The sequence below is a fragment of the Cnephaeus nilssonii genome (assembly GCF_951640355.1).
Source record: "Cnephaeus nilssonii genome assembly, chromosome: 7".
Taxonomy (NCBI): domain Eukaryota; kingdom Metazoa; phylum Chordata; class Mammalia; order Chiroptera; family Vespertilionidae; genus Cnephaeus; species Cnephaeus nilssonii.
Window position 1 is genome coordinate 80,458,097 of NC_137078.1, and position 10,203 is coordinate 80,468,299.

The following is a 10,203-nucleotide window of genomic DNA, read 5'->3' on the forward strand; positions in this document are numbered from 1 at the left end:
TGTCACCACATCACAAACACTCCACGCTTTTAAGCTGCCGAGGCTCTGCAACAAGTAAACGCCAAGAAGCATTTTCAGAAACCAAAGTAAGCAGGGGCTGGGCCTGGGGGAGATGGATCAAGCTTCCCTGGAACATTCCTGCAAGCTCTCAGGGGTAGTGGAGCATGACAGCTGGCTCAGGACCCCCAGGGCCAAGTTTCAGCATCTGATACAAATTATGAATGAAATCATGAATCTTTGCTCTTGGGGGCGGGGCTAGTGCCCGGCCCAGTGCTTCTAGCAGGGCCCGCGGAGCTGTCCTGGGCAGAAAGCACCTGTCCCAAGCTGTGGGGGTTGGGGTGGCCTATCTGAGACCAATGCATGCCCTGCGGAGTCCTGTGGTTTGCCCCGCCTGGCAGAACACTCTCTTGGCTGAGAGCAGACCTGCCCAGCAGTCCTGAAACCTCGGGCTGGCCGCAGAGGGCATGGTCCTCTCCCCGGGGCTGGAAGGGTGCTCAGAGAAGGTCCCTGATGTTGGATGGAGGTGTCTCCTCCCTCTCCATTTCCCTTTCTTTGAAATGGAGAGTGTGCAGAACTTCCTGACAGGCGAGGCCTGTGTCTGGGGCCCAGGAGGCAGATGAGGCACAGCTTTCGGTCCACCCAGAGCACCTGGGACGATGCACCTTCCCCACCCACAGGCTGGCAGTCCAGGGACAGGAGGTACCCTCCGCTTCCCCCTCCAGGGCTCTGGTTTTGGGCCTGGCTGGGGCTGGGCCTATCTGGGAGCAACCTATGAAGTCAGGCTTTGAGAGCAAGAAAATCGGCCTTGTTTCTGCCCCCGCCGGGGTCACTCAGCGATCTCCAACAGGAAACGGCACCAAACCGTGACTGCTCCGCCCTTCCTGGGTGAACGACACTGCAGGAATTTGCCTGGACAACCCGGCAGCTCGTCGCCTTGGGGTCCGAGCGCCAAGGAGAGCACAGCCCAGAGAGGCACTAGACAGTAAAGGTCAAGGGGGGAGAGTGCATTCAGGGCAGAGGAGAAACGGAGGAAACTGGTGGGATTTCCCGAAAACCGTTTATTGCTCTGTGGCTTCCGCTGGAAGCTGTTAACAAGCCCGAGACAGCCCAGGGCCAGGTGTGTATGGAGATCAGACAGATTCAAGTGCCCATCTGCTGGATCCATGGAAACCTGCTGCTCTCAGTCCTGCCCGGTCAAAGACAGGCTTTCTGCAAACTGACTAAATCCCAACCAGGAGAATGGATGCGACTGCAGACCTTTTTCTCCCCATTCCATGTCCTAGATAATAAGGAAAATGCCACACGTATCCACCAATAAACCTGCCTGCTTCCTCGTGTCTGAGGAGCCAGGGGTGCCCAAGGCTCTGCAGCAAGCCAGAAACCCAGGATGAGGGAGGCCCCAGTCCCTCACCCTCACTCCCTGCTCCAGGGACCTCCCCAGGGACCCCAGCCCCAGCGGGCCCGCGCCCACGCTGCAGGAAGACTGAGGCCGGGGCAAAGCCCAAAGGAATGCAGGGTTTCCAGCCTGAGCTGTCGCTGGCCCCACTGGACATGGCGGAGCCCCAGCAGCCGGGCCCTCACAGACTCTTCTGGAAGACCCGGTGCAGGCTCTGGGCCAGGATGTCGGTCTCCTCGTAGCCCTCACAGCTTTGCTGCCAGCTTTCTGGCACCTGCTCCATCCCATAGTAGGCGCCAGCAATGGCCCCAGCCATGGTGGCAATGGTGTCTGTGTCCCCACCAAGCGAGATGGAATAGATGAGAGTCCTTTGGAGGCTATTGAAGGTGGAGGGGATCTCGGGGTCGGGCTCCATGCAGCGCAGGAAGCAGTAGATGGCGGTGGGCACAGATTCAAAGGCGGCAATGCCATTCCCTGTGGGGACACCAGATTATGGGGACTTGACACCCCCACATGTCCCTAGGGTTCCTGCCACTTGCCACAAGTCAACACTCTCAGCTACAAGCTGGGCTGTGACTAAGGTCACAGGCTCTATAGGTAGACTACCTGGGTTCAAATCCTGCTCCCCACCCCTGGCTGGGTGACTGGGAAAGTTCGCTAATGACCAAGGTTCCTGCACCTTGGGTTTGACTCCTTCAGAGCCAATCAGGTTAGGAACTCTCACAGGGCTCGCGTGAGGGTGAAATGAGACCAAACAGATAAAGCACCTGCAGAGCGCCCAGAGCACAGTGAACGTGCTATTAACTCACCAATGGCTGTGAGAACGGCGGCCAGCTGCCACTGCTGGGGATCTTTATCTGCGAGGCCGAAGGAGCTGCAGCCCCAGAGCAAGAAGGCGCTAAACTCCCTCAAAAGCTGCCAAGGACCCTGCAGAGCTGGCTCCGCTGTCACAGCAGCCCCGGCAAACATGTGATGGCAGGTCTGACTCCTCGCTCCCCTCCCATCCTGAGCCCAAGCCTGCCCCTAAAGGATGAGATGTGGGTGTGGGGACTACTCACCCAGCTCAGACACCACCTCCTCTCTGGTCACCGCGTCCTGCTCTAGAAGCTCTCCAATCTTCTTCAGTCGGCTGGAGTACGGATGCTCCTCCATGCCCAGCCTGTGGGTCCGGGGGCGGGGGAGGGGGGCAAGATTGCAGGGAGAAGGTTGTGAGGGAGGGGGAGGCGGGACGCAGTCAGGCTGACACCCAGGCCCAGGTGTCCTAACAAGTGGGAGGGGGCTGGGTGTGAGCCGCTCGTTTCGTGGGACCCTGAGCCTTGCTTGAAGCCCAGTCCCGGCCTAGGGACTCTCCCACCCCTCCCTAGGGTCTGCAGTTACAGAAGGAGGGCTCTGGTGTGGCAACGCCCGAGGAACCCACTCCATAGGCAGGCACACTCACAAACACACCTCCAGCCGTCTCCATGCCACATACTCACTCCCTGGCATCCGAGACGGACTGGACATCACTCTCCAGCTCTTCCATGTGGCCCAGGAGTTGCTTGAGAAAGAGCTCACTGGACGACTCCCCCTGTAAAGCCAGGTGCACAGCCAGGGCCTGCAGGATGGCACCGTTGTAGCCCAGGGAGGAGGCGTGTGTCAGCTGGGCCGAGAGCCGGGCGAACTAGGGCAAAGGCAGTGGAGGCTAAGACCTGCTGTCACAGAACCCGGCGGGGGGAGGAGACAGCCCAGAAGCCCGGCTGCCCAGACTACCTTCTGCACATCCTGGATGCTGCTATAGGCCAGGGAGATGCCAGCCACCCGCATGGCACCCCCGTTGCCATAGGAGCCTTTCCCGTTGAACTGGGCCCGAGCAGGCTCATAGACATCGCGGCACTTGGGGCTCAGGAGCTTCTTGAAGACGGTGATGACTCCAGCACCGTAACCCCGGTCGGGGTCTTTTTTGTACTCCTGAGCAAATCTAGGGATGGAAGGGACACGGGATGAGGCTTCGCGGATGCCTGTCAGGGCTGGAGAGAAACCCGGCTGGTCTGGGAGCTGAGGAAGCCCTGGGACCTGGGAGCCTGCGGCGGCAGGGAGGACATTTCGAGCTCCCGAAGCTGCAGTGGCCCTAGAAACAGTTTCCTGCTGAGGGCGGGGGTCCCAGCATGCGTGACAACACTGCTCTGGTCAAGGGGTGCAGTAACTCGGCCCCCCGGGTTTGCCTCGCCCCAGGACCGTTCCCCTCACCTGTGAGCCATGTCCACCTCGTCGAAAGCCTCCTTGGACAGCAGGGACTGCACGAGGGCCCTGGCCATGGCGGTGTCATCTGTGTAGTACAAAGCTTCTGCAGGGACAGGGGGGGAGGGGGGAGGGGGAGGGGGGAGGGAGGGCTTGCGGAGCTCAGGGTGGCAGCGCTGGCCTCGCGCTCGTTCCTTTCATGCACCACTTCCAGGATGCCTGGAGCCAGCCTCTCCCTCCCACCGTTTCCTGGGCTCTGGGTCTTGGGATTTTCAGCAATTCTTTGTTCTGAGACAGTGACCATGTCCTGCTCATTTCTGAAGGAAATCCTTCCACCCCCTTCTGGCTGCCATCCCTGCAGCCTACTCTTTAAAATATATATATATATATTTATTGATTTCAGAGAGGAAGGGAGAGGGAGAGAGAGAGAGAAACATCAATGATGAGAGAGAATCATTGACTGGCTGCCTCCTGCACGCCCCTCACTGGGGATTGAGCCCGCAACCCGGGCATGTGCCCTTGACCAGAACCGAACCTGGACCTTTCAGTCTGCAGGCTGACGCTCTATCCACTGACCAAACTGGCTAGGGCAGCGCTACTCTTTTTTCCCTATTAATTTATTTCAATTTTATTTTTTATTGATTTGAGAGAGGGGGAGAGCAATTTGTTGTTCCACTTATTTATGCATCCATTGGTTGATTCTTGTATGTGCCCTGATGGGGGATCGAACTGCAACCTTGGTGTATCAGGAGACACTGGGCTACCGGCCAGGGGCTGCAGCTCTAGTCTTCATACGACCTGTTTTGGGCCTTTCAAATTTCCTGCCCATTTCCTACCCTGCAACCCATCCTACATGTGCAGCCAGATAATTCTTCCTAAGACTAGACTATCACTTTCCTTATCTCACTCTCCTGCTCAAAATGGCTACTGGTTGCCTTCAGGATGAGGCCCAAATTCACTGCTGTGGTATTCAAAGCCCTCCCCTCCTCACTCATCTTATGTCCCACCATTCCCCTACATGTTCCCAGGATCAGACTTGGAGCCTGGGTCAAGTCCTTCCCAGCTGGGACTGCTCCCCTCCCTCCTCCCACCCTCACTCCCTCCTCTGGGTGCCCAGGAGTACTGCTCTGGCATTTTCAACACAGCACTATTGTTTATGTGGTGACTTAGCAAATAGGCCAAAAATGGGCTAGGGCTAGGGACTTGGTTGCATTCTTAGGTTGATGCTCAACCATTGAGCCCGGCAGCATGGTTCAATGGTTGAGCATCAACCTAAGAACCAGGAGGTCAATGTTCAATTCCCAGTCAGGGCACATGCCCAGGTTTCGGGCTCAATCCTCAGTATGGGGCGTGCAGGAGGCAGCCGATCAATGATTCTCTCTCCTCATTGATGTTTCTCTCTCTCCCTTACTCTCTGAAATCAATAAAAAAAATAAAAACAAAACAAAAAAACGGTCCCTACATCTGGTCTTCACCTCATCTCTCTCCTTCCCTTTGTACCAAATCATACTCTATTTTCTCATTTTCCATTTCCTCCTAAACCCACTGGAATCTAGCTTCCAGGCTTCAACCTTCTACGAAAATGCTTTTCTAAATCCAGACTTCCCTCTCCTTCCTGTCTCTGTAGCATACCAGCATCTTCACCTTGAAATGTTCTCAGGTTTTGTTGATACCCATGCCCCCTACTTCTGCTATCAAACTGCTTCTCTAGCTCCTTTTCCTCCTCCAGGGTCAGCCCCTTTTCCTTACTGTACTACATGTTCTCCCAGAAGAATCATCCATTGCTTGACCTCAGACGTGATCCTGAGCTGAGATCTGGGTGAGGAGTTGATTGCACAGGGCGAGGGTCGTGGGAGTGCCTTTACTAGTATAAGCAAGGGACAACGCCGGCACGGCCCTGGGCTAAGGAAGCAGGATGTGCGAGGAGCCCAAGCACAGACAGCACGTGCGGCGGTGGAAGAGGAGCTGGGGACACGCTGAGGAGTTTAGCTCTATCCTACGGGCAATGGAAAATCACTGCAGAGCTTCCTGCGAGGGGGGCCGCCATAAGGTCTACGTTTTGGGAAGAGCACTCGCTGCTGTGTGGCGTGGACTGGGGGCCCACTGATTTGAGACAACTGGGTGGAGACAGGTAAAATCGAGAGGGTGTATATGCCGCACTAGCGCGACTTAGGGTTCCGGCTGGCGCGTCTCGGAGGATGGTGTTGCCACGCCCGAGTCGGGAAAGGTTCGGGCGCGATGCGCGAGGATGGAGCTCGGATTTGGACACGCTGAGCCCGAGGTGCCCGCGCGGGCCGTGCAGGCCCCAGGTCCGCCCTACGGAGCCGCATCCCCCCACACACCCTCTCCCGGCCGCGCTCCCACCGCCCCGCGTCCCTCCCGGGAGCCCCGCCGCCCGAGTCCCTGGAGCGCCCGGCCCCGCCCACCTGTCCGCGCGCTGCCCGCCGAGCCGGGGTCGGGCTCCAGGCTCTGGACGTGACGCAACACTGACGTCAGGCTGACGGTGTCGTGCGCCTCGTAGATGGCGCCCACGCAGTCCCCGAGCAGCGCGCCCGCCAGGCAACCGCGGAAGCGGGAGAGGGAGCGGGCCGCCCCAGCCCCTCCGCAGCTCGCCGCAGCCATCGCCACCGCCGCCGCCATCCGCACGGGCCCGCCACCACTTCCGGTGCGGCCCACACGCGCCTCCCCGCCCCTCCCCCCACCCCCGGCTGCCTCGCGCCCCAGCCCCACAGCGCCCCCTCGTGGCTCTGAGTCGCGGCGCCGCTTGCGGCCCACAGCGCCACCCAGCGGCCCGGAGGCGCAGCTCCGCGTGCGTGGGACTAGGGTAGGTCCCGCAACGCTAGTTGGATTCCACCAGGCCTCTTGCTTGTAGGCCTCGTTCTCCCCACCTGTAACCGGTGTCACGCCGGGCGGGACGGCCACTAAAGAGTCCAGGAGGGGACTATCGGAGCGCGGTAGCCCTGCCCTTCAGGCCACTGCCACCCGGGTCCTGCCTTTATGAAAGCCTCTTTCTTTGCCCCGTCACCCCAGCCCTCCGACGGCAGCCCCAGTTCTTGGTCCCCGACTCCCACTGTGATCATAGCCTTCTCTGGGCCTTCCTAGGCATCAAGAGGGCAGGTAAGGGTCCTGCTGGGGCTGGGCTGGTTCGAAATCATGCCATTGGAGCCCAGGGGGTGCTGGCCTACACCTGAGAGGGGTCCCTAAAGAGGGAGAAGGAATCAGATTTGGAACATGGAGCTTGGGGGATGATGGCCCCTGTTTATGCCTCTCCATTCACAGGAGGGCCAAGAGCCTTCTCACTCTCCGCTGGCTGCATGCAGGGGTAGCAGAAAACCTTCTAGACTGAGAAACCCGACATTTATTAGATTCATTCTCTCCACCCCCTTCCTCTTCCATTTCCCTCCTAACCTCCCCCCCCCTCCCCCCTCAGCCTCCAAGGCTAGGCTAGCTGCAGCTGGCAGCTTTTGAGTGGACTCAGGGTACGGTTTGTGGTGCGGTTGAAGGTGTCCACCTCAGGCACAAACTTCTCGGCTGGCACAGTCAGCTTCCGGCGAGTGTCCATGCACTTGGTGTCCAACAGCATGGAGTTGGCCTTGCAGGCGATGTCAGCCTGCAGCCGGGCCAGGTGCTTGTACAGGGCATCCAGAGCATTCCTGGGGGGAGGCAGCAACAACCCACCACCCCCGCATGAGGCTGGAAGGCGAAGGAAGCCAGCGGGGAAGCCAGCAGGCAGCAAGAGGCCCCATGGGTGAGAGGTGTCTCCCTGCCCTCCGGTCCACTCCCCAAACCTACTGTGCTTGTGCCAACTTCTGCTTCAGGGCGGCAATGGTTGCCTCTAACTGGTGAACCTCGTCAGTGAGGCCATACTGTGCCTGGAGGCAGAGGTGAGGGTTGGGGGTCAGCCATACTAGCCTTTAGCCCACGGGCCTGGGCACCTCTGCTCCACCAGGAATTTGTGCTGGGGAGTGAGTGATCCTGAGGAGACTTTAGCAGGGGGGCAGGGCCCCACTGGGGTACCCTCACACCTGGTCCCGGCAGAGTTCCACATTGGGCCGGTAGGTTCTGGACTCGAGCCGAGTATGGCATAGCTTCAGGTTCAGGAACTTTCTGCGCAGATCTTCCTCCAGGTGCCGGATGTCCTCCTGCAGGTCAGCGATCTCCTGCAAGGTCTACAGGGGACGGAGGGAGTGGTCTCCAGTGGCTGAACCCACCACGGTGCACCCAGGGCTTGCTGGACCGACTTTGGTCTCCTCCTCCCACAGCAGGAAGTCCAAGCCCCAGGAGACGCATGGAGAAGGCTCACATTCTTCTCTTGCCACTTGAGCTCACTGTACATTTTCTCCATCTCCCGCAGCCGCTTTCTGAAGGCAAATTCTGTTGCAACCCTCTGGGCTTCAAGTTCATTGTTGGTCTGAAGGACAAGGTGTAGGCCGGGCAAGACAGGGTATAACTTCATGACCATCTTAAGGATGTTGCTCAAGTGAAGGGTTGGGATGCCACATGGCCAACAGGGAACAGAAGCTAAAGGCTTGAGTGCATACTTGGGCCACCCATTAGCCATGGAAGAGCAGGGTCAGGGGAGTGGCCGGTTACCTCAGCAATAGTGAGGGCGATGGCCTCCCTCAGGTCTGTGGCTTCTTTCATCTCAGTCTCTGCCCGGTTCTTGTTGAACCGACTAAATTCATCCCACTCTTGAAGTGTGGAGGAGCTGCAGGTGCAGGAGATATGGGGGCTCATAAGAGTATGGCCACCATGGGGGTGAGGGGAGGAGAGACTGAAACACTTCTTACCCATCGGGGACACGTGTGGGATTAATCTTCAGAGAGATGTTTGGGGACTTGAGGTCGAGAGAGAGGCAACCTCTGTCAATGTCCAATGTCTCCATTTTGCCCCGATGGTCAGAGTTGAGCTGCTGTCGGACTTCCTGCAGGAGGCTGGGTAAGGAACAGACCAGCTCAAGATCCATCCCTCCAAGGCCCCAAGGACTTAGCCCCCATTGTGCTCCAGGGCCACCGGGGGGATGGGGAGGCTGGAGTGACAATGGAGCTGCTGCCACTGCAGCTGAGACAAAGACCAGCATAGTTAGATAAGCTCCTCACAGACAAAATTATGACACTCACGTGCTTACAACCACAAGGGCACACGCATTAGTTACACTCACCAAGGCTCACACACACAATAGGATACTCAGTCAGGGTGGTGGCAAACGGGCTTCATCTCCCATGCTTCCCGTCGTCCATCGACAATGGCTCCCTAGAGCAATATTCTGAGACCATGTCGAGGCAGTGGGAGAAGTGGTATCATCGGCTAGTGGTGTTTGCCGTGGGCACAGCAGGGACCGAAGGTCATCCACAGAACAAATGTTCTACACTCAGGACACACAGCCCTCAAGTGCAGGTGAGCTTGAGAATGACGCCTCTCCCTTACCAGAGCTTCTCAAACGTCTGGTTAATCTTCTGCTGCAAGGCCTTCTTGGTGGCCTCAATGACTTCCACCTCTTTGTGCAGCTCTTCCTCCACAGGGTCCTTCACCACATCGATGTCACGCCGACTGTCCCGCAGGGTCAGGCACTGGATTGCCACATCCAGGGGCAGGTTCTTGGCCTGCAGGTTTTGCTCTGCTGACTCTTTCATCTAGGACAGAGAAGGCACCGGAGGCTGCTGGGCCATTCCCCGAGAAGCAGCTCTCATTCCCACGTTAATAGAGGGGCCAGTGAGTGACGCAGGTGGACATGTCACTGAATACCCCAGGAAGGGGTTCCCTGACCTCCAAGTGGGGAGGGAGGGGAGGTCCTTGCCGCAGGGTCTCCTGGCACCCTGCCCCAGCTCCCTGCCTGTGTCAGGGCGTCGATCTCTGCATCTAAATCCGTCAGACACTTGTCCAGCATCTCCTTCCACCGGTTGACTGTATCAACTCTCTCTGCCAGTCGAGTCCTATTGTCATGTTCATCCCAAATGGTCTGGAAGAGACAGAGCCAGATAAAGAGGGTGTTTGGGGATAGGGGCTATCCCTTTGCCCACCTGAGCCCCTGCTCTCAACCTGGTTGTTGGTCTCATTGCGGAGGACCCGGGCCTCCTGGCGGATCTGGTGTGACGCATCTCGCTGCCGCTCAGCGTTGGTGGACAACAGGTAGCTGTTGGTATGCCAGTCCTGCAACTGGAAGCGTTGGCTGGGCTTGACGCTCAGCGTGGCCATGGTGCTGAGCCCCTAGGCCTGTTCCAAGACACCCACCTCTGCTGGAGAGGAAAAGCAAGGCTGCGGGAGAGACGGTTCAGTCAGTCCTCTCCTAGATCAAAAGCTCCCTCCAGGGACCGGGCCACGTGGGAGTCTGTACTTGTTCTTTAATAAATTTCCACCTTTGCTATAAAATAAAATAAAAAAACTCCCCCCAAGGGACCTGCTCCTGTCCCTTTTGCTCCCAAACCCTTGCTTCAGGAAGCCTGCTTGGGAACAGCTCTCCATTTGCTCAATTTTGAGGCATTAACTAAGTTTCCTCCCACCCATCCATCCACAGACACACACTCCTGGACCCTACAGGTCCTGGAGCAGGGTGTGTGTGCTGCCAAGTGCGGAGTGGGGCTGGTGGTGGG

The 10,203-nt window shown here is 58.1% G+C and overlaps 2 protein-coding genes across 3 annotated transcripts; both read right to left on the bottom strand.

Annotated features, from left to right (window-relative positions):
• Positions 1–837: 837 nt before the first annotated feature.
• ADPRS (ADP-ribosylserine hydrolase) lies at positions 838–6,277 on the bottom strand. 2 transcript variants are annotated; one of them, XM_079777781.1, is made up of 6 exons: positions 6,040–6,277; positions 3,623–3,701; positions 3,146–3,353; positions 2,872–3,056; positions 2,455–2,555; positions 838–1,870 (listed from the first exon to the last, which is right to left on the bottom strand). In XM_079777781.1, the coding sequence occupies exons 1-6, from the start codon at positions 6,251–6,253 to the stop codon at positions 1,578–1,580; spliced, it is 1,080 nt and encodes a 359-aa protein (XP_079633907.1). In that variant the 5' UTR covers positions 6,254–6,277; the 3' UTR covers positions 838–1,577. The 2 variants fall into 2 exon arrangements, with proteins under 2 accessions (XP_079633907.1, XP_079633906.1); XM_079777780.1 differs by having other exon boundaries at positions 840–1,870; positions 3,623–3,719.
• Positions 6,278–7,052: 775 nt separating this feature from the next.
• Positions 7,053–9,926, bottom strand: TEKT2 (tektin 2; the record flags this gene model as incomplete). Its single annotated transcript, XM_079777800.1, has 9 exons — positions 9,653–9,926; positions 9,447–9,572; positions 9,041–9,246; positions 8,404–8,547; positions 8,207–8,321; positions 7,917–8,024; positions 7,639–7,782; positions 7,406–7,485; positions 7,053–7,266 (listed from the first exon to the last, which is right to left on the bottom strand). The coding sequence occupies exons 1-9, from the start codon at positions 9,806–9,808 to the stop codon at positions 7,053–7,055; spliced, it is 1,293 nt and encodes a 430-aa protein (XP_079633926.1). The 5' UTR covers positions 9,809–9,926.
• Positions 9,927–10,203: the final 277 nt, after the last annotated feature.

What these genes read in the sequence shown, in the direction of transcription:
- ADPRS (XM_079777780.1), bottom strand. Translation starts at nt 6,253, where the DNA reads ATGGCGGCGGCGGTGGCGATGGCTGCGGCGAGCTGCGGAGGGGCTGGG. An exon ending in GAGGTGGACATGGCTCACAG is followed by an intron (nt 3,354 to 3,622) that starts GTGAGGGGAACG and finishes TTCCATCCCTAG; the next exon opens with ATTTGCTCAGGAGTACAAAA. An exon ending in GCATCCAGGATGTGCAGAAG is followed by an intron (nt 3,057 to 3,145) that starts GTAGTCTGGGCA and finishes CCTTTGCCCTAG; the next exon opens with TTCGCCCGGCTCTCGGCCCA.